The sequence below is a fragment of the Thunnus thynnus genome, chromosome 8, assembly GCF_963924715.1.
Source record: "Thunnus thynnus chromosome 8, fThuThy2.1, whole genome shotgun sequence".
NCBI classification, from domain to species: Eukaryota; Metazoa; Chordata; class Actinopteri; order Scombriformes; family Scombridae; genus Thunnus; species Thunnus thynnus.
In genome coordinates, this window is record NC_089524.1 from 8,582,909 (window position 1) to 8,604,769 (window position 21,861).

General features: G+C 40.5%; 1 protein-coding gene and 2 non-coding genes across 4 annotated transcripts in view; all 3 read left to right on the top strand.

The window, feature by feature from the left end:
* Positions 1-849: 849 nt before the first annotated feature.
* On the top strand, positions 850-922 carry trnam-cau (transfer RNA methionine (anticodon CAU)). Its single transcript has one exon. It is a non-coding gene; the product is annotated as a tRNA-Met (tRNA).
* Positions 923-1,642: 720 nt separating this feature from the next.
* Positions 1,643-1,715, top strand: trnar-acg (transfer RNA arginine (anticodon ACG)). The gene has a single exon. It is a non-coding gene; the product is annotated as a tRNA-Arg (tRNA).
* A 6,538-nt stretch (positions 1,716-8,253) lies between these two features.
* LOC137187455 (glypican-5-like) overlaps positions 8,254-21,861 on the top strand; it is a 60,213-nt gene continuing 46,605 nt past the window's right edge. The window contains exons 1-8 of one of the 2 annotated variants that reach the window (XM_067596345.1): positions 8,254-8,626; positions 9,520-9,639; positions 12,480-12,641; positions 16,823-17,370; positions 18,960-19,142; positions 20,776-20,948; positions 21,172-21,231; positions 21,621-21,743. In XM_067596345.1, coding sequence (XP_067452446.1) covers positions 9,588-9,639; positions 12,480-12,641; positions 16,823-17,370; positions 18,960-19,142; positions 20,776-20,948; positions 21,172-21,231; positions 21,621-21,743 — 1,301 coding nt within the window. In that variant the 5' untranslated portion in view covers positions 8,254-8,626; positions 9,520-9,587. Of the gene's footprint in view, positions 8,627-9,320; positions 9,640-12,479; positions 12,642-16,822; positions 17,371-18,959; positions 19,143-20,775; positions 20,949-21,171; positions 21,232-21,620; positions 21,744-21,861 lie in introns of those variants that run through there. The other variant, XM_067596344.1, reaches the window with a different exon arrangement.

Here is a 21,861-nt window from a genome sequence, read left to right on the forward strand (position 1 = left end):
AAGAAGTATTCTTCTCTAATCTTTGATTTTTGGTGAAATATTGGATCATTTGATCATTTATTGAAATGACACCATGTGAGAAGTTTAGAGGGAAAAAAGTTGGAGACCACTGGTTTCATCTTTAACAATGTATTGTATTTTAAAAGCTTGTTATATTATCCATTGTGTGAAATCTTTATCTGAAAAGTAACAAAAACTTTGAAATAAATGTAGTGGCGTAGAAAGCACAATATTTCCCTCTGAAATGTAGTAGAGATGAAGTATAAAGTAGCATAAAATGGAAATGCTCAAGTAAAGTACAAGTACTTCAAAACTGTACTTAAGTACAGTACTTGAATAAATGTTTTGTTACTTTTCCACTACTGCAAAACATTACGGTATGGTGTCAAAGAGGTGTGAGCTACTGTTGTCTTAACAAAGTACTTAATTGTGTAATTTCCCGTTGAGGCAATATCGGCCCAAACGTATCTATAATACTTGAATACAGAGACCAGGCTCCACCGTTAAACTCGAGCTTGGTGAAAACTCAATTAAGTCGATTTCACTAGGGAATTTCATTTTCCGTGGTGATAAATATAGCAACTGTGTCACGCTAAGTTACTTTACATCGTATCAGTCGTGTTTGTTGTGAAAAAAAAAACGGATGTGAACTGGAGTGAAACGTCTCGCATTTCCATAGCGTTTTCACGGAGACGAAAATGTGTGTGTTCACCTTGTGTTCTTTGTCGACCTCTTCTTTGCTGTCTTAAAGCATATTAAGACGTTGTAAATCAATTAAATCACACGATTTATAACTGTATTGTCAATTGCCTCTGTTAAAATAAGTTGGTGACTCTCAGTGTCTTCAGAGCCTCGTTGGCGCAGTAGGCAGCGCGTCAGTCTCATAATCTGAAGGTCGTGAGTTCGAGCCTCACACGGGGCAAGTGTTTTGTTTCTTTTTAATCTGGTGTTGTGTGAAGTTATAGATTTACCGTTTCTTGTGTTGGTCTGATCGTTTTCATCAGTTTTGAGGTTGTCCTCAGGTTGTCATAGCTGTGCTGAATTACCTAGGTAGTGTAAATTGGTCAACGGGTCAAAACAACCGTTGGAAATGTGGGAAAAACCCAGCTAACAGTTAGTTTTACTGGGCGTCCTGGTGGGAGTAACGTCGAGGAGAATCACCTTTTTGTCAAACTGTTTACAAAACAAAGGGTAAGATACAGCATCAATATACACATGTATGATGGGGTTTCCCTCCTCAGCTAACAGTTGTAAAATAACAAGTTGTTGTAGCTAATGTTTTGAGACACAATCCATCATGATAATTGTGCTTAAAGTAATTATGAAAGAAGCCTGTATATAACATGAATGGCAGCGATTGTTAAATGACTCTGCTATGACCCTCAGTGACCAGCAGGTGGCGCCAATATTCCACTTTTTATACCTCACTTCTATAACAAGAGTGAGTCAAGTCTCGTCAACACGTTTTTTTTTTTTTTTAATCATTAGCTCTGAGTACGGTGGCTTTGAGGGCAAAATACAACATCTAAAAGGCAACGTCTGGACAGAAAGTTGACAGGCCACTACAAACATTTTTGTAGAATTTTATAATTAATGTTTCAGTCAGTTATTAAAACGGAAAGAGGAATTTTTGTCGTCACGTGGGCCAGTGGCGCAATGGATAACGCGTCTGACTACGGATCAGAAGATTCTAGGTTCGACTCCTGGCTGGCTCGTACTTTTTCCTTTCGATATATAAATTATGTTCAGACTAGGCAGAAGGGACAAGTCCTACACTGCAACAAGTTGTGAATACTGCCTACCTCATACCATCACATTGAATCATTTATAATGTGCAGTGCAATCCTGCAGTGGTGGAAGACACATTCAGATCTTTCACCTAAGTAAAATAATCAATACCACAATGCAGAAATACTTTCTTACAAGTAAAAGGAGTGCATTTAAAATCCTACTGAAGTAAAAAATATGGAAGTATAACTAACTAAATTTACTTAAAAGTACTAAGTACTGCAGAAAATCGGCTGCAGCGTTTGCTTGAGGTGGAGTTAGTTTGAACTACTTTGTAAGGGTCATAAGATAAATCTGAGGGGTTTTGAGATGATAGATTGGAAAGAATAGTTCTGTTATATACATTTGGATTCATTTTTCAGAGCTTTTCTTTAATATTTGCATTTTTGTGAAATATTGGAGAGTTTTACCTCTTTGGGCCTCAAACAGTTATATATTCGAAACCATGTGAAGGGGAATGTCTCTTTGGTTGAAACATGACACAAGTACACACTGACTGGCCCACAAGCCAAAATGTTTGGGAACCACTGGTTTAATCTTTAATAATGCAGTGTAATTTATAAACTATCATGTAAAAAATTACTCTGAAAAGTAACTAAAGCTTTCAAATAAATGTAGTGGAGTAAAAAGTACAATATTTCAAGTAGCATAAAATGAAAATGCTTCAGCACAGTACTCGAGCAAATGTACTTAATTACATTTCACTACTGTTCTTCTGTACTATATACTCTTGCCAAATGTAAATTGAGGTTATTCTTGGTAGTGACAATCACATTTCCGTCTGCTACCATAAATCTACCAGGATTTGTATGCTATGGCCAATCAGTGCTCATATTGCTACCAAGATTTCCACTAGCAACTACCAAGAATCGATCAATCAATGTCTCCGAGTACCCGGACCAATCGAAGATTGGTTTGATTGCAGTTGCCGACTGGAACATATATATGTTTTTTTTAATGAATAACCTGTGGCTCTGTAACTACCAGTGTTAGTAAACGTTACCTGTCCTATCATTCACTGTAACTTTGTAACTTAAAGCTTGCTTTCCGATATTGATTTTGAGGCTTCCTACTAATATTAATGTGAAGTCAATTTAATGTTAACATATCTTACAAACTAACCTGCCCATTGATGACATTAGGGAGCTATGTCATTAAATAAACATTAAGTTTCAAACAGGTGTCAAGTACAGAACAGTAAAAGTTACAACTTATTTTTACTATTGACTCATAGTGATTCTGGGATGTTATCTGTCAGAAAAATATACATAGACAGAACGTAATATAAAATCAACATTACAAGGTGATCATGACTGAATATAACTGGTCGTAACACAACATACACAGCTGCCCTTAAGTAATGTGTTACCAAATGTTTTGTCCATCTCATCTTTCACAGCTGTGTTATTTACACCTGTACCTCTGTTTTCTTTATATTTTAATTTTTTTGATCTAGATGGAACGTCGCTTCAGGAGTTTCAACCTTACAGACACATCTGAAGCGACAAAGGTGAAGATATTAACAAAGTAAAGCTGTGGATTCAACCCTTGTCCCTAGAGGGAGTGCTGGACAAGGCCAGAAAAGCTTTGATTCAGCACCATGGAGATCCAGAAGGCACCTGCTGGTTTTCTTCAAAATCCAGGTGGTGTGTTTCGCAGGCAGACATTCAGGTGGGTAGCTGAAAATGCCCTTGGGTCTGCTGCTTATCTGGTGGCAGCTATAAGAGGGACCCCAAAGGAGGGAGCAAAGACTCCCAAGACCAAGACCACAACAAGAGGTGTTTCAGGGAGTATATTGAGCTCTTTCCTTCTGGAAGAATTGCCATTGCCATGAAGGAAGAGCAATATGCTGGGAAAACTCCCCAGCACGCTGCGACCACCCAGCACTCTGCGACCACCCAGCATGCTACCACTACCAAGCACTGTTCCCCCACCCATCATGCTGCCACCACCCGGCACACTTGAACCTCCTCTCTCCGCTCCCTCTTGGTTAGGAAGTTGGCTAACCAGAAAAGCCTGACCAAGACTGGTCAAAAAGGCTGGTCCCCCCACCCTGTTCAAAGCCAAACTTTGTAAGCAAACATTTATTTGTATAAGACATTTTATGTTTAGTATTTACTGCTATTCAATACTCATGATGTTTATCTGTTGGTCTTGCTTTTTGTTTTTTTACCCACCCGACTGTATCCACTGAACTGGATGACAGCACATGGCTGGCAGAGGCAACTAGGTTGGAGGAGGCACATGTGGCATGTACGTTTGTACTTATTTAAAACAGAAATCTGTGAGTGGTACTAATGATGTTCATTTCTCTTTTTTCTTTTTTTTTTACTTTATTTTTATTTACTTTTCAGAACTTTTCAGAACAAGTTTCCTTTCCAGGGATAATGAAGTAACGTGAAGTGAAATTAAGTGAATTTGCAATTGTTTATTTATTATTTATTGTTCATTTATTATTTATTTGTTTGTTTGTTTTTGTTTTTCCTGCATGACAAATATGTCTTCCAGCTAGCTGGATACACACCTTGTTTGAAGTGGACCAGAGGTGGATATCCAAGGCCCTGTTCAGGTTGACACCACAGGGGAGACCTGAGCTGGACTTTAGCAGGGCGGACAAACTTTGGTGGTATCCTCCACAGGTGCCATTGGAGACCCGTAATTCCTCTTCATTGGAAAATTATTTTGGCCATCCCCTGCTGCTCTGGATGCCACGAAAGCTGACGCAAGTCAAGCTGATCTGTCTGCATCCAAACTGTCACAAAGAACTTCTCACCTCAACTGGCCCGCATCAGAAGATCAGGCAGGTGGTGGCCTTGTGGAAGACGTACTTTGTTGCATCTGAGTACCTGACCTGCCAAAGATGCAAGCGGAAGGTCATCAGCTGGAGCAATGGCATCGTCTCCCAGCTCAACATTGGCCACAGGGTGCAGTTCCCTTGCATCCTTACATCAAAACTTGCATGTGACGTCTAGGTAGCCAGTTTGATGGGTCAGTGAGGGCTGGGAAACAGCTGCAGACAGATCCAGCAGAAGCTGCAAGAGCATCATGCTGAGGTCTGGTTGCAGAAGACAGTCCAGTACCTGACAGATTTCTAGGGGATTTCCAGTGCTGTCACATTGGGACATATGGTGGGAAACTGCTACTTGGGCAGCCAATGTTGGTAATGAGCATGGACAGGGGATTGCGTCCATGCTCACAGCCAGCAAAGGTTTTGGTCTCGGGCTGATGATTGAAGGCCTCATCAAGAGATACAGAGTGGCTGGGGTGGCTCCTCCCGAGGGACTATATATCGACCAAGACTGCTGTGGCAACACTCAGAGGAGGATGTTTGAAGAGTGGGAGCAAATGACCATCCAGTTAGACATATGGCACTTCATGTGGAGGTTTGATGTGGGTTGCACTAATGACAATCACCATTTGTATGCCACTTTCATGAGTCACCTCAGCCACTGTATTTTTATGTGGGACCAGGATCACGTAATGGCCCTGAAGGAGGAGAAGTGTGCAGAGCTAGAGTTGACTGGATACAATCATCTGAGGCTGATGTGCTGGGCTATATCAGCCAAAGTGAGCTAGCCCTGCATTGCAGAAGAAGTCCTACTAATCAACTTGGCCCAGACAAGCGAGATCCGGAAGTCCCAGTGGAAGCATGTGGCCTGCATCCAGGATCTTCCAAATCAAAAATGGTGGTTGGGATCCCCAGAAGATTCATGTGGCCAGGACCACAGCCAGTGTTTAATCCCTCCATTTTTACCTTGGTGTTTCCTTCAATGTTGATGGTGTTCATCCACCTTTTCCTCAATGTTTACTCCAATGTTTGAAAACCTAGACTGGCCAGGTAGCAGAGTCAGCAGGAAGAGAGCCTCCAAAGTGGCCTGATGAGTGACTCATAGTGTCATATATTATCATCGTCCAATATTGTCCAACATTATTCACAAAAAGTTCACAAAAGTGCACAAATTTAGCGGAGTGGACGAAGGGGTGACTGTATAGGTCCACGCCTTCTCGAGTCCAGGGTGTGTAGAGAGGCTCAGGCACGCGTGGGTAACCTTACCAACATGGATCCTTTAATTTTCCCTCTTGTCTTTATAAAATAACTCTTTTGTCAGCTTCTTTAGTGGGAGGACAAGTGTCTGCTGTTGGAACTGAGAGCTAAGCATCATTTACCGTCGCCTCCGCGTCATTCACCTTTACCTTCATGTTGTTCACCGTCATATGCTCCAGCTATGCTATGCTCTACAGATTTGGAGCAGTGATTGTTGTTTGCTGATTTAAGTTCTGGTTCTGGCCTGACTTCCAAAACAGGTTCTGGTTTTGAGTTGTTCATCACTGATGCTTTTGCGTCTTTGGTTGGTAATGAGGAGCATATACCAATTAAGCTGTTGTGTGACACAGGTGCTAAACACTTATTTATTTTGAAATCGGTGCTGCCTTTTCACGATTTTTGGCTACCTGGCTGGTAGTGCTGCGTGGGCCGATGTGCTGCCAACTATTGTGATAATTTCCAGGCTGCTGCATGTGGGGAGCTGGATGAGAGTGGTCGGGGATTTCCAGGGGTTTTTCCAGCCTGTGCGGTGACGCATGCACAGAGCCATAATGTGTCCAGACCCACCTGTTTCAGGGTGTATTAAAGGTATAGTGCCTTCAGAACATGTGGTTTCACTGCCTGATCTTCCTCAATGTGTTTCGTGGGAGGAATGGGTGAAGAGCCAAAGGCCTGAGTCATCCCTGTATCCCTGTCTGCTTTGTGGGATGAGGCTTTGCCAGTTGAAAAAATAAGAGACGTTGCTCATGGTTACTGTGTCCAGGGAGATTTGCTGGTGAGAAAGTGGGTGCCCTGTGTTGGAGACTTTGTTGGTGAGGCAATTTTTCAGGTTTTTGTGCCAAGTAACTTCCGTGATGTGGTGTTGCAAGCAGCGCTTAATAGTTGTGGACATTTGGGGATAAAGAAAACTTATGACCGTGTCCTGCACTATTTCTTTTGGCCTTGGTTGAAGCGTGTTGTCTTCAAATATGTCAAGACGTGCCTTACATGCCAGCAGGAAACCGAGTCAAGTTGTCAAGCCTGCTCTGCTTTGTCCCAGTCCAGTTGTTAGCCAGCCCTATGATGGCACCGAAGAATTTGGAAGGTGCACAGGCTAGTTTGAAAAAACTGTTTGCCCATCTGAGCATCGTCAGTGATTCTGTTGCTTAGGAAGTAAATCTTACTCCTACACTTGTGATTTCTCCTTTTCTTTCAGATCCTGAGGTTCCTGTTGGGAGTTTGAACAGTGAGGAGGATGTTAATGCTCCTGATGTTTCTATCACATGTGGTAGGCTGGAAAGCTCTCACTTAGCTCTGCTTGCCAGGATTTGTGTGTGTGTCACTGGCTGCTAAATCCTCAGGTCCTCCAACTACTGCTTGATATACAGTATTTGTCCCAACTAGGGTAGGTTAGTCAGCCCCAGTGGGTTAATTTTCTATGCTAACTTTGGGATTTCCATCAGTGCTTGTTTCTGTTTTTTCTCTCTCTCTCTCCCCCTTAATGTGCTTCCAGGATCCAGTTGCTGAGGTGAATCAATACAAAGTTATTGTTTTTCTTTTTTTTTTCTTTATTACAAGTCAACATATGAGAAATAGACAGAGGCCTCGCAAACAAGACAGAACAGTGTTAACATTCACTATTTGCATTAATGGATGAGACAAAGGTAGCACGCAAGCACATGACAAGTACAGAAGCTTAAACCAGGGGTCAGGTCTATTTTGGTGCATTTTGTGTGTGTGTGTAGGCCTGTGCGTGTGTTTGCACGTGTGTGTGAGTAGGGTGGAGATAGTGGTGGGGGTTGTGTTGGGGTTGGCACCTTTATTTTTGTTTTGTTTGTTCATTTTGTTATTTATGTTATTTATGCAATTTATTTCATTACATTTTATTGCACTTTTTAGTTTATTTATGCCTTTATTTATGTTACACTTTATTATTATTGTTGTTGTTGTTGTTGTTGTAACTAAAATATAAAACAGGTTAGGACGTTTCTGTGTTCTGATTTCTTCTTCATTCTCTTCTTCCTCTTATTGTTTAGTTAAATGATTACAACATCTTCACTCAAATCTACAACTTTTAATGTCTACAAATGGCAGGATTATCTGAACTCAAACTAGATAACAATAATACACATATTTACCATATTCTTTGTCTTCTTCATCATCACATAAGGTCCTTAGTTTGGCTCTGGATTTTACATAGGCCTACTTCACATTTCTTCACATATTTGTGTGACAATATGAATGTACAGTACAAATAAATAGGATTTCGCGTTTTAACCTTACTTATCACTGTTTATTACAGTTGGAAACAACATAATTATTCATTTTCATAAGGATTTGGATATTTGTATGTCAATATGTAATGTACAGTAGTCATAATATGTTCATAACGAGTTAGGAACGAGGGGGATTCGAGGTTGTATTTCACGCTATTTTTGATGGGTGCAAGCCAGCAGTCTCATAAATCTGAAGGTCGTGAGTTCGAGCCTCCCACGGGGCAAGCTTTTTATTATTATTATTATATAATTTGGCGTTTTTGGAAGTTATAGATTTACAGTTTTCTTGTGTTGGCCTGATCTATTTAATCAGTTAAACGTGGTGAAGGCAAGGAAGGAAAATATTATACTTGGAATACTTTTTGAGGTTGTTCTCAGGTTGTCATAGCTACGCTAAATTACCTAGCTAGCTGTAATTTATCAACAAAATAACCGTTATGTTGGAAAAACCTAGCTAACAGCGAGTTTAATTGGGCGTCTTGGTGGGAGTAACGTCGAGGAGAATCACCCCTTTTTTGTCAAATTAACAAAACAAAAGGTAAGATGAGATACAGTATCAGTACACACATGTATGAGGGGGTTACGTTAAGTTACCCTCTTTAGCTAACAGTCATAAAATAAGTTGTAGCAGATGTTTTGAGATACCATCATTATATTGATAGTGGATGTAATATATTCGCAGGAATTGTTCAAGTTTGTATAATTATGAGAGAAGTCTGTACATTATATGAATATTAGTAATTAATTTAACCGGGAGCTATTATTAGGCTAAATGACTGCTACGACCCTTAGTGAGCAGGTGGCGCCCATGTTCCACTTTTAAATAGTATTTTCCACTGACTTCACTTCTTCACAGCAATCAGTCAAGTTGAATAGATTTTATTTGCAGGATCAGCTGTTGACAGCTGTATGTGTGAGAGAGATATGATGTCAATAAAAAGGCAAATAAAGAACTTGATGCTTAGTAAAGCGAGCAATCTGTTACTAAGCAACACTTCTTTTTTTTTTCTTTGAATTGGTATGAGAGTTATTGTGTTGTCAGCTTATTTTAAAATGTAATAAGTTATTATAAACTACTCTATTGTCACCTATGCGTTTTCAAATAGCACGCTTTCGTAATAGTAGTTTGAATTTTGAATGCACAAGTCAATTAAGTAATTGAGCTGAAGTGAGCGAGAGTCAGAGAGAGACACAGAGGGAGGGCGCTGAGCCTGACAGTGGGCTCCAGGCAGTCTCCGGCTGCAGATGAAGTTTTCCATCAGAGTGCACCGTGGGACTTTTTGGAATTCATATTAACCATCCAGACTGTCTCTCTTTCTCTCTCTCTCTCTCTTTCTCTTTGTCCTTCTCTTCTTTCTGACTGAGATGTTGCGATGTTCCGTGCTATCTTACCAAACGTGGACTTGTTTTGGGTGATTTTGTTATATTTAGTTTTTCTGCCGGAGGCTGGCTGTGGATCAGCCGATGCAGACAGCTGTCATGAGGTGAAGACAGCCTACATGATGCGCCAAATAGGCCCGGTGGAGCTGGTGCCAGACAGAGCGGGAACAGGTCAGTGAACCCCCTTGGAAATATCAAATGAATAATTATTATATTATATGAAGAATAATAATTATGAAATACCCTACTAACCTCATATCATGAAGGTCCAAATAGTTGAAAAAAATAATTAAATGAAATAGGAAACCAAACTCTCTTTCTCCTCCAGAAATGACTAAGATGACAGTGAATAAAACCCATGCAGTGTTGAAGCAAACCTTCAAATGAATCCTGCTAGTGGGATTTATGACATTTTAAACATTGTTGTGAATTGTTGTGCCCACACAGGGTTTAGACCCTTAGCTTTAGAAATGCAGGGGCCAAATTCCAAATAGAGGGGATCATAACTGCGTTGGGTAGGCCAACACTTCCCGGAGGGAGGCTATTTCTGTTGAAAACGAACATAAACACAGTCTGAAATACTGATATAGATCTCTTGATAGCACACTCGGCTATAAGAGGTGGTGTTAAAGATGCTGTTTTCTAAATGTAAGTCTCACTTGATTTTATGTGCGCAGCCAGGTTCTGAATCGCTGTATGAAATTGCATCCAAAAAAGAAAACACAGAAAGGTGAGACTCATGATTCATTTAGTTGGCAGTGATTGCAGATTTCCCTGGACGGCGAAGAAGATGATACAGATCTTTTCTCATCATTCTGACTTAGAATGAATGGTCTCTTTGTGATTATTATTCAGTTTGTAAAATGCTGAAGAATCAGATGTTAGTCATCTTGGCTGATCAGTAGACAGAAGGCAATTTCTGCCAGATATCAGTAGATAGCTCTCGTATAACTTTCCATCATGGGATTTTGCTTTTGGTCGATGACACTTAGATGTTGTTTTGCAGTTTTTCCAAATAAGAGATAAGAAACTGAGATATTTACTATAATGTTACTGTTATTACTGCAGGGTTTCATAGTGTGTTGTATACCGGTGATCGTTATTAATCGTTACGGTAGTGGCTTTAGCGTTTTGCATTAATTCTGGTTATTGTCTTTGCACAATCTTTGCTCAACATCCCTGCACCTCAGAGTCTTTTGCTCTGGCCTTCAGTGATCTGGCATGGCCACGGATGAATTAGCTTGAGAAAGGTGTCATTTTAAGCAGGCTGCACAATAGATAATCGGCTGCTTTCTCTCTTGACTGAGACATCCACACAAACACCGCCTTTGGACAAACGCACCACTGCCTGGCCTTGTTATTAGTGTTTCCTTCTCATTGTTAAACTGAAAAAATGAGGTGGATGTTCTGGAAATGTTGTCAAATTTCACCTAAACTATCCTCTGAAATTAGGTTATGAATAGTTTGAGCTTTAGGTGTTCATTATCGAGCTCGTAAATGGAAACTTTTTAGCACAAAAGCCACTTAAAGAAAATTCTCCGCAGCTTTCAGCCTGGAACGGAGATCAGTTTCTCAATCTCCCCCCCGATATACAGTACGTCCATCTGTTATAATGTGACTGAAATTCCATTCATACATCACGTGATAACAATGGAGCTAATTCCATGAAAATTGCTTGATGAAAGCCATGAAGGCTGGGAAAATTTCCAGTAAGTGGACATTGTGGGTAAGATTTTTTTTGGGGGGGATCAAACTAGACCTTAATGAATATTTTTGAAACAAAAAAAGAAGTCACACATGTTGCTGAATCATGCTACGTGAGTTAGTTTTAGAGTTTTTTCCAGCCTGGCTGTGCAGCTTCCAAACAACCTGTTGTCCTAATTGCAAACGGGGAATGCAACATACCATTATCAATAAATAGTAACCATCCCAGCTATGTATTCCATTGTCAGCCAGCGCTAATATGAATAGCCCAACGTTGATTGGTCTGTGTTTGTGTGTGTGGTTGTGTATGTGTGGTTGTGTATGTGTGTGTCAGGTCAGACGTAGGTGAACGGTCCATTCCTCTCATCCCTCTCTCTCCCTTGATCTCAGTCAGCTGCTTGACAGCTTGGCTTACAGCAGTCTACCAAAGTCAGACCGCTCTACACACACACACACACTTTGGTGTGAGTGGTGAAGTGTCGCCTACTGTGCATGTCATCATGTCGGGTCCCAACAGGCTCATTTTAGAATTATTTTTGTGAAGTCACAAGGCCGTATGCACGAAATGCTTATGTATACTTGTTGGTTAGTTAGTAATAATATGTCAGAAAAGGGTTTTGATTAACCTCGCAACAACCTTTAGAAACAAATCTGTAGCTGTTATTACCCATTGATGAGCCCAAAGTGAAAAAAATTATCGGTGGAATTCTTTATTTTGCAAAAAATATTTATCATATAAAAAATGTCAGTTTTTCTATCAATTACGAGGAACTTGGTGGCACTTGTAACGGGTGAGTAAGCCTGAAAAATATTAACCAGTTATAGTCGGTGTAAAGTAGGGCTACACCTAACGATTATTTTCATTATCGGTTAGTCTGTTGATTAATTTAATTAATCAATTTAGTCTTTAAAATATCAGATAATGGTGAAACATGTCAGTCACTGTTTCCCACAGCCCAAGGTGACATCCTCAAATGTCTTCTTTTGTCTCCACCACTAGTCCATCACCCAAAGATATTCCATTTACAATCATAGAAGACGAAAGAAACCAGAAAACATTCACATCAAACCAGAGTTTTAGTATTTTTTCTTAAAAAATGACAAAAAACTGAAAAAAATCACTCTAAAAATTAATCAATCAACAAAATAGTTGGGCCATTAATTTTCTGTCAATCAACTAGTCGATTAATAGACTAATCATTACAGCTCTAGAGTAAAGGTTAATGGAAAACCTTTTGTGTTGGGTGAGATTTATCGTCTCTATAACTGTACATAACTAACATTCTCATGTCCTCTCCGTCTCTCAGATGAGTCTCTGCGAGTGTGTGTCCACCCCGGGCCCAGCTGCTGTACCAGTAAGATGGAGGACAGTTACATGGCGGCTGTTCGCAGCGAGACGCAGCAGAAGATGCGATCCTACAGCTTCGAACTCAAGTACCTGATCACTGGACACACCAAGGCCTACCAAGGTGAGGGAGAAACTGAAAAGGTGTTCGGAAAACAATGAATGCTTTATTGAAGAGGAAAGCGTATCGGATAGTTGGAAAAACACTTTGCATTTGCTTAGGAAATTTTAAAATGTGTCCTGTGGAATTAAGGCGTTGATTGAGAACAATCTACAAATAGGTGTCAGGAGGGCTGATATATATTGTATTGATTTCTTATTATCAATTCATTATTAATTAGTCATTTTTAGGCTAAACAGCCCCAAATTGTTCAGATCCAGTTTCTGAAATATAATGATTTGTGCCTTTTCTCTTTCTTATATCATTGTAAATTGTAAACTTTTCTGACATTTTGCAGACTAAATTTTTGGAAAAATGATAAATAGGTAAATTGATGATGAAAAATAATCTTTATTTGTTGTCCTAATTTGAGCCCTCTGTTTCAGCTGTACTGATGATTGACACTAATAGCGTCTTTGGGCGATTCAAGAATCTAAATGTGACTTCCACTGCATTGATGATTTTGGTGTTTTAACAGTTCTGTCAAGTGCTTGTAGCCCCCCTGTCATTCTTACTTTGTGTGTTCATCATGAAATAGCTAGTTTGTGTCAGGGTGGTGGTGTGAGGCCAGTTTATTTTGTGAGGCGCCACAGTGGCTAGCCAAACAAACAACTGATGTTCGATTGAGTCTTTGAGAGAGAAAACTCTCAGAGGGAGCAGCGGAAAACTTTGTTACAACTCTCTGCTCTCTTTCTCTGTCTGTCTGTCTCTGTCGCTGCGATAATCAGGTTTTGTTCTTGACCAATGAGAGAGCGAGGGATGGAGAATGTTTACATTCAGTGCATATCCGCAGCAAAGTGTTGTTGCCGTGGGCAACAGCCGGTCTCTAACGGCCTGCTTTGAATAGGAGGAAGAATACTCTGCTTGTCCACTTGTCTCTCAACGCTATTCACCAGTCTGTGTGAGCATGTGTGTGTGTGTGAGATACAGCTTATGTGTGTGCATGAATGTGTGTATGTATGTTTGTGTGTGTGTGTGTAGTGCACACACTATGAGAGGGGTAGAGTTGATGAAACCCGGCAGACAGACATGGCAAACATGTACCTCTCTGTTTCCTTTTTTTTCTGTCTCTCTATCCCTTGTCTGCTACATCTGAATGCACTCAGGCTCAGTTTCAGCTGCTATTTATGCCCCACAGACAGCTAAACCAACCATGGGTAAAATTAATGGAAAACACCCATACACAAAGGAGGGCTGAACAAGGCCAAAACTGCAGCAAGTAGGAGGAGACAAGTTTAGAATATGTTGTATGTACTTGAATTTTATTAAGGTTAAAGCTCCACTAATCTATATGTTTTATGATAACAATGAATAAAATGACTACATGTAGTATGAAAGGGGTCTCTCATTAAGAATTATCAACCAAACCCATAGCTGAACATGAGCTTTTCAGCCTCTTGTAGCTTTTTGTTTTAGTTTTTTTTTTTTTAAATCTCTTATAAATTGACTATACACTACCTGCCCTGCACGAAACAGCAGACAGTCGAGGTTAGCAATTAGCTTATAAGGAAAGTGGAGCCTTTAGCTGCTAAATAGCGACATATTTTTCTTAGGAGAGAAGAAAACAGAGCTCAATAAAGAATGATCACTAGACTTACATTCATCAGGTGGCCAGAAACACACCTCCAAACGAAAGTTAATGTTGTTCTGTGTCTGCTGGATGTGTAAATAAAGACAAAGCTCATTAATTTACCACATTAAACATAACAACTTTAAGGTGATATAATATGTCAGGTTTTTAATATAGTTAATACAGCTTTAAACCACAGAATTTCTTTACTCTTTAATGAATGAAATGAATTTTGAATGACCCTGTTGTTCTTCAACAGCTGAGCTGAATCTCAAAGGATCCCCTCTCCTAAGCACACTGATTATAACCCACTAGAGTAACTGAGACATGCCCAGAGCGGTTGTAGTCAGGCTCTATTTACACCCTGTGGATTACTTTGGTGTATGTGTGTGTATGTGTGTCCGCGGGCTTGCGTGTGTTTCTCCTGGCACGGTTAAAGACCCCTGTGCCCTCTCCTCCACGTTGCAGCTGTCATCCAATCACAGAGGCTGAAGAGATAATCACATGACCCCGGAGTAGTCTTTGCCATGTCACTCAATGCTGTTTGTATTTGAGTGGCTACTGCCAGGACATGGGTATGCAAACACATAAAAGTGAGACGCTCTCACTCAGTACTTCAGGCGAGTGAGCGCTGCCTCTGCTGTTTACAGGTTGTTTTTGGTTTTTTTTGATGCATCTAGTGTTGCTTCATTTAATTTTATCTCATCTACTCAGGTTAAAATGGGTATGAATGTACAGAATCAAAACAAAAACTCATGTTGTTGCTGTGTAAACTCCACAGAAGATCTTTCACAAGAGGCATGTGCATGCTTTTGTATACCCCATCTGCTAAAATGTTGCTTATGTAATCATATTTATCTAGTACATTTGTGAGTTATTTAATAAGTAGCCTAATAAATTGCTGTCACTTGGAGAGTCAGGTGGCTGCAGCTGTGATAGTGAAATCCAAAGCTATTCGGGCACACACACACACATATACACATGCAAACGTGTGTTGACTGACAGAGTGACTCGCTGAAAGTCACAGATAAATAGGTTTCTCTCACCCAGTTGTCTGTGTGTGTGTGTCAGGATGCCACCAGATTGACATCACCCTTTATAGTTGGCAGGTTTCAAACATAGACACACACACACACACACACACACACACACACCAACAGGCATACGGTCCACTTTATTAGACCCTGTTGGACACAGGAAACACAGTGGATCATGAGATTGGGCCTCTCATTATCACCTGACTATAGATAACAGGGTAGTGAAAATGAGCTCCAGGATGAATTAAGTTGTGAGCTATTCTGGCTCGTAAGCAGCAGGATAAAGTCAGTTCAAGGTTAGTGAGACACACATGTTACAAGGAAAACTAATATATGCATGGATATGGAGATGCTGCATTTTATATATGCGTATGACATACAGTAAGTGTGTCAGTTATGCTGCAATTCAAAATTGAAAAACATGGATACACTGTTTATGACATACATAATACACTGTATATTTGCTGCATGTACAGTTTATTCAGAGAGACTATATACGTTTGCTTCATATATGACCATATATATATCAACATATGTCAGAGGTTCCTGCAGACCAGTACTGGGCCTTTGAACATTTGCCGCTGGGCAATGATTCAGTAAAAAAATCTGAAAAATAATTAGAGGATATTTTTGCAGTAATTACATTGAATTTGGCACAGTCTGTGCTGCATTTTTCCTCATCACTCCCTGTCATGCCTCCAACAACAATATACTAGTGTCTAATTAAAGTAGGTTATCATTAAGTGAGGTAACCATTCTGTCATCACGACCTTTCAGCATTCAGTAATAGTATGTGAAGTCTGTGTGAGGCCGTAATCTGAGTGCTGCTGAGAGTCTGTCTGTATTTTTTAGTAACCACAAGGAAATACAGAGGAAATAATCTTTTGGTTTCTATTAGGTTTTTATGCTTGCCCACTTTCTTCCTGCGTCTCTCTCTCTCACTCTCTTTCTGTGTCTCTTTCTTACTGTCAGTCATGTTATTACTCGGCACTGAGACTTATTTGTGTGTTGGGAGGATAAATAGAGAGAGATCATGCCTGAGCCACAATTTACAGGATTTGTGAACAGTCTGATGATAGACTTCTTCCACTGTCTGTACTGACGGGGTGTGGAGAACGATTACGATCAAGGTGACTTAATTAACACTAATCCTTGTACTTTGTGCTAATTAGCAAATGTTTGCATGCCAACAAACTAATCAATCATGGTGAAGATGGTAAACATCATACCTGCTAAACATCAGCGTGTTGGCATCGTTGTTGAGATGTTAGCATGCTGTCATTCTGCTCACCAGTGCGCCAAAGTACAACTTCACAGAACTACTAGTGTTTTTTCCAAATGGATGATTTTGGATTAACCAAGCATAAACCCAGGCGAACTTGATACTAAGGTAGCTAACTTTGTGAACAGTGATTTTGTTAATAAACAGTTTAGTTATAGTTATTATGGATGTTTAGCACTAGTGTACATGGTACAATATCAAAAGTATATAATTTTTTTCTTCTTTCTCTTTCTTCATGTCTTCTTTCTCTCTACAGAGACGTTTGAGTCGCTTGTGTCCTTTACATCTAATCTGACCAGCACTCTGTTCGACAGCGCCTACTCCAGTCTGGCATCAGAGTGTCGCCCCCTTGTGCTTCAGCTGTTCAGCGACATCAAATGCCATCTTTCTGGAGACTCTGATTCCTCATTGGACAACACTGTCCGTCGTTTCTACAATGATCTCTTCCCATTGGTCTACCGCCGCCTTCTCAACCCCGGGATCGGCCACACGTCACCTCAATCCTATTCCTCCCCCTCCGCTAATCACGACGACTGCTTGCGGATGACGCGGCAGGATGTCAGTCCCTTCGGACCCCATCCCCGCCTCCTGGTCAGCAGCCTGTCCCGTGCACTCGGGGCGGGCCGAGCACTGAGCCGACTGCTCAGACTGGCTGGAGAGGTTGTGAATGCGACAGAGAAGGCGTCGTTATCCAGGGAGTGTGGGCGGGGCTTAGTCAGGATGCAGTACTGTTCCCACTGCAGAGGCCTGACACTGATACGGCCCTGTACCGGACTGTGTGTTAACATTATGAGAGGATGTCTGGTAAGTCTTTGAATATTTGTTTATTACTGTAGAGCAAGAGGAGTAGATTGATACTGCTAGAAGCAGGAGGCGATTAGCTTAGCTTAGCATAAAGACTGGAAGCAGAGGGAAACAGCTAGCCTGGTTCTGTCCAAAGTAAAACAAATTCAACTAATAGCAGGTCCAAATTTTATAAATTAAAATGTTGTATCTCATTTGTTTCATCTGCACACAAACAGAAATGTTTCAAACTTCAACTTGTGGTTTTACTGGGAGTTTGCTGTAACTGTTTCTTGGCATCGCCTTGTGGTTTCCAGGCAACCAGCAGAGATGCTGCACAGACATACTGGGCAGATTGATAAACTGTTGTTTGTCAAAAAATAGTTACAGCACTTAATTCCTGCTATAAGCCAAAAAAAATTAATTAAATAGAATTAAAAAAAAACAAGATACAGTATGTTAATTACAGGTGTTGAGCGGTGGATATATGAATTTAGAGAGAGCCAGGTTAGCTGTTTCCCTCTGCTTTCAGTCTAAGGTGATTGCCTCCTGATTCCATCTTAATGTTGAACTAGCAGACATGATATTGATATTGATCTTCCCTTTTGGCAAGGAGGCAAATAAGCATGCTCATAATTTAAACCTCCTGTCACTCCAAAAGTAAATATGTTTAGAGATCTCACTGCAATAGTGTTTTGCTCTTCTAAATTCCTTGTAATCTCCTCCAGATTTAGTGTTTGGAAATGAGTAAAAGTTCGTGTGTGTGTGTGTGTGTGTATGTGTGTGTGTGTGTGTGTGTGTGTGCGTGTACTGTAGCTGACACTATTTTAGATGCATCACAGGCTTCAGAGTATTTGTCTCCCTCTGTCTGGGAAGAAGCAAGTAACAAAGTTGTAGTAATGCTTCCATTGCTTGCACTGCTGAATCAGTCATTCATAGCATTTTAACTCCTATAAATTATTTCCACATTAATTTTGCGGCTGACAACTAACATGAGAATTGCCAAGAGAATTGGCAGCGTCTTCACTGCATTTTACTGGACTGCTTCGAAACTTGCTGGACAGCTTTAACAGCGCCCACAACAGAAAGACTTCTTTATAGCACAAAACTGGAAAATGCCACTGCTCATCCTGCTTGAGAGTTTCTTGGAAGCGAAGAAAGTGTGATGCAACTAAAAAACAACTCCCATTATGTTTATCCTCTTCAGTAAAGCGAATGAGAAAAGAAAAACACATACAGCGAAGCCAAAGAGAGCCAGGAGGACAAGTACAGTAGCAGCAGCCTCTCTGTAGCAGGAAGCAACTGAAATGCGGTCCTCATTTTTACAAATACTATCTCTGTTACAGGGATATCACGCTGTTGTCATGAGATAGATGCTCAATATGTCTTATTTCCATCCACCTATTAATTTGTTTTTCTAAGGAAAGCATAATCACAATCAGTCTTTCATTGACTTTCTTCAAAACGTGACATTAAAACCTGTACTTGCTCTTGTCCTCAACTTCCCTTTCCTTTTCCTTATTTCATCAACGGTCACCCCCTGCACATTTTTCTCTCCCTCCAATCCTCCGATCCATTTCTCATTTTCTTCTGTCCATTCTTTGATTTAGGTTGGTGTATCAGAACTTGGCGCCCCTTGGGAGAGTTTGGTGGTATTGCTTCAACGGTTATCCGCTACTTTAGCAACCAGCAGCAACCACAACAGCATGGAGCTCGCTCTGTTGGCGGTCCGAAACCATGTGAATGACGCCATACTGCACGCTCAGCTGCACGGGCCACGCATCACTGCCACAGTAAGGAGAGGGGATGAAAGGATGGTGGGGAAGATGGACTGCAGACAGGGCAGATGTGTGAAGAGATGTATGGTATTATTGTGGAGAAAATCTATAGAAGTTGTTTGTTATACACTACGTGAACGAAGGTTTGCAGTTTTGGAGTTGATTCCAGTCCCCTAAACATTATGAAAATGGTTTAAATGCTCAATTAACTAAATACACCAGTGTTCAAAATTAAATTAGGATCAGTAACAGATTGTTAAACCATCCTTACTCATATACCCCAATAATAAAGTCATTTGAATTTTGGACACAGACTGAGGAAGGCCGTGGGTTTCTTTCAGCTTGGCAGTTGGATCTCCTCACAAAAGCCTTGTACCTAGATGGTCTAAAAACAGACTCATTCTTTAGAGAATCTGGGGTTCCCCTCAGTCTGTGTGTGTGTGCGTTAATGTGTATGTATGTGAGTGTGAATACAGATCCAGCGCCAGACAAAGGCTCCGGTTGGCGGGACAACCAATACCCAGAATGCAGCTTGGTTCTGAGTGATGAGAAAGTTTCTGTGGCTAATCTCTGGACAAACAGACGACACACAAACACATGCATGCATGCACACACTGTTGGAGGAAGAAATAGAGTAGCCGTCCAACCTTTGAGAGAACACTGTGGACTTAGTAGAGTAGATTCCTGAGAAGTAAACAAACACACACAAGCATAATCGCACTGATAATTGCGGCTAATAAGAACATACCACTTCATTAAATGTTTGATCAAGCTTTTCATTCATCAGACATACCACCGAAAGCTAACATTGAACCCTTTGACAGTTTGTATGTGCTATGTGCAGCATTTCAGGGGAAGCAGATAATTACAACACACCTTTTGATATAGCAGTAAATTCTGTAAACAAATAAGATCACTGTGGAGAAAACCTAAAGCTACTGGCCTCTGCTATGGATTTTGTGTTGTGCTCCACTGTGTTGGGTGGTTTTGAGGGGAATTTGGCCTCTTTGGCCGCATTAATGAACACTGCTTTACAGCACAAAAAAGAAATTGTTTTTACTTTGCAGATAGTACACAACACAAATCCAGTTTCATCATTCTACCCACATAGTTTGAACTTCATGGTAGTTTAGATTGAAATGCATTTATGTTATGTGAACTAATTAGACTTTTTGTGTCATTTTATGAAATACTAAATACTCAATTTAGTGCTATGTGTATGAAAATGATGATCCAGGTAGTATATCTAAAAGGAACAAGCCAGAGAGTCTAGTTGCCTTTGGCTTGCCAGATCAGTGATCACAATAACCAATAAACTTCCAGCTATAAAAGGCTGACCCGACAGGATTCACCTCCCAACAGCCTGAGTCAGTTGCAAAACTCAGGGAAGATGAGATAGCTGAAGGGTTAAACATCTAGCTTCTGCTACCCCAAGTTATATACAACATCCATGTTTATATATTTAATAGTGTTAAATAACATCCGTCTTAAAATCAGTTAAAATGAGCACATTTTCAACATGATGAGTAGTCACCATGAAGGGGTATTGAGCTCATCTGATAGGACAGTAGGGGTATTTCAGAATAAACCAAAAGCAGGAACATCGTCAGCCCTCCAGGCACTACCCTCCACTCTGTCTCCTCCTCAGGTAGAGAAGGTGTGCGGACCCCAGGCTGCTGGTCCAATGATGATGAGTACACATCCCACCACCTCGCATGTTCCAACATCTGTGACATCAGCAACCTCAGAGAGGTCATCCGTGACTTCACCACCCTCAGCGGGCCCTGCTGCACATCAACTTCTGCAGCCGCAATCCCGGAGGTGAGTCACATACATGTGTGTAAAGTATGTTCTTGACAAAGGTGAGAATATTTAGGGAAAGTTAGGGTTAGTATTGAGCCACAGTAGGTGGATTATATCAGTGAACAGGGAGATTGACTAGAGGTTCTTTTGACCTTCAGTCTTAGCAGAAGAAAATTAAATTAAGCATTTTTTTCTGTGTGTTTGTGACTGTGTTTGTACGTAAACGTGTGTATCCCACCAGGTCCTTCCCTCTGAAAGGTTCCAGAGGCGACAAGAGTCGCAGCCTGAAAAAACTGTCAAGGTAAATTCATCTCCATGAATCATTTAATGAGTATTAAGTATTGAAATTACAGAAATCTAATCATGTGATCATGTGCTCATGGTTTTTACAATGGTGATTTACTCTACTGTGTCTGTTCATTAGCCCTAAAAGAAAATACAGTGTTGTTAACACCAGAGTTCGTTTTCCCTGGACTTAGGTTATATATTGAACAATCTCTGGAAACATCTGTGAAAATGAGTCAATGCAAATATTAATGCAACTGCCTCTACGAGTCATGATAGTTGAATAATTGAATTGAACACTGAATAATACAGTTTTAATTGTCATTCTTCCTGAAGAATTTAGTCATTGACTAAAAGTGTGACTGAGAAAACAAAACCTTGGATGTTTTTCTGTCTCTCTTTCAGGGAGTTTGAGGGCTCCATCCAGCGGTACCAGTGGTTTTTCTCAGAGCTACCAGAGATGCTTTGTGAAAGTGAGATGGAGGTTGAGCAGCACACATGCTGGAGTGGCCAAGACGTCGTAGAGAGGTGTGTGTATTTTACATTACATGCATTACTTAATCATAGATATAGAGCAGTACCCCTGACACAGTATGTGGTTCTGGATGGACTCGATTGAATTGAACTGTTTCTGTCATATTGCTTA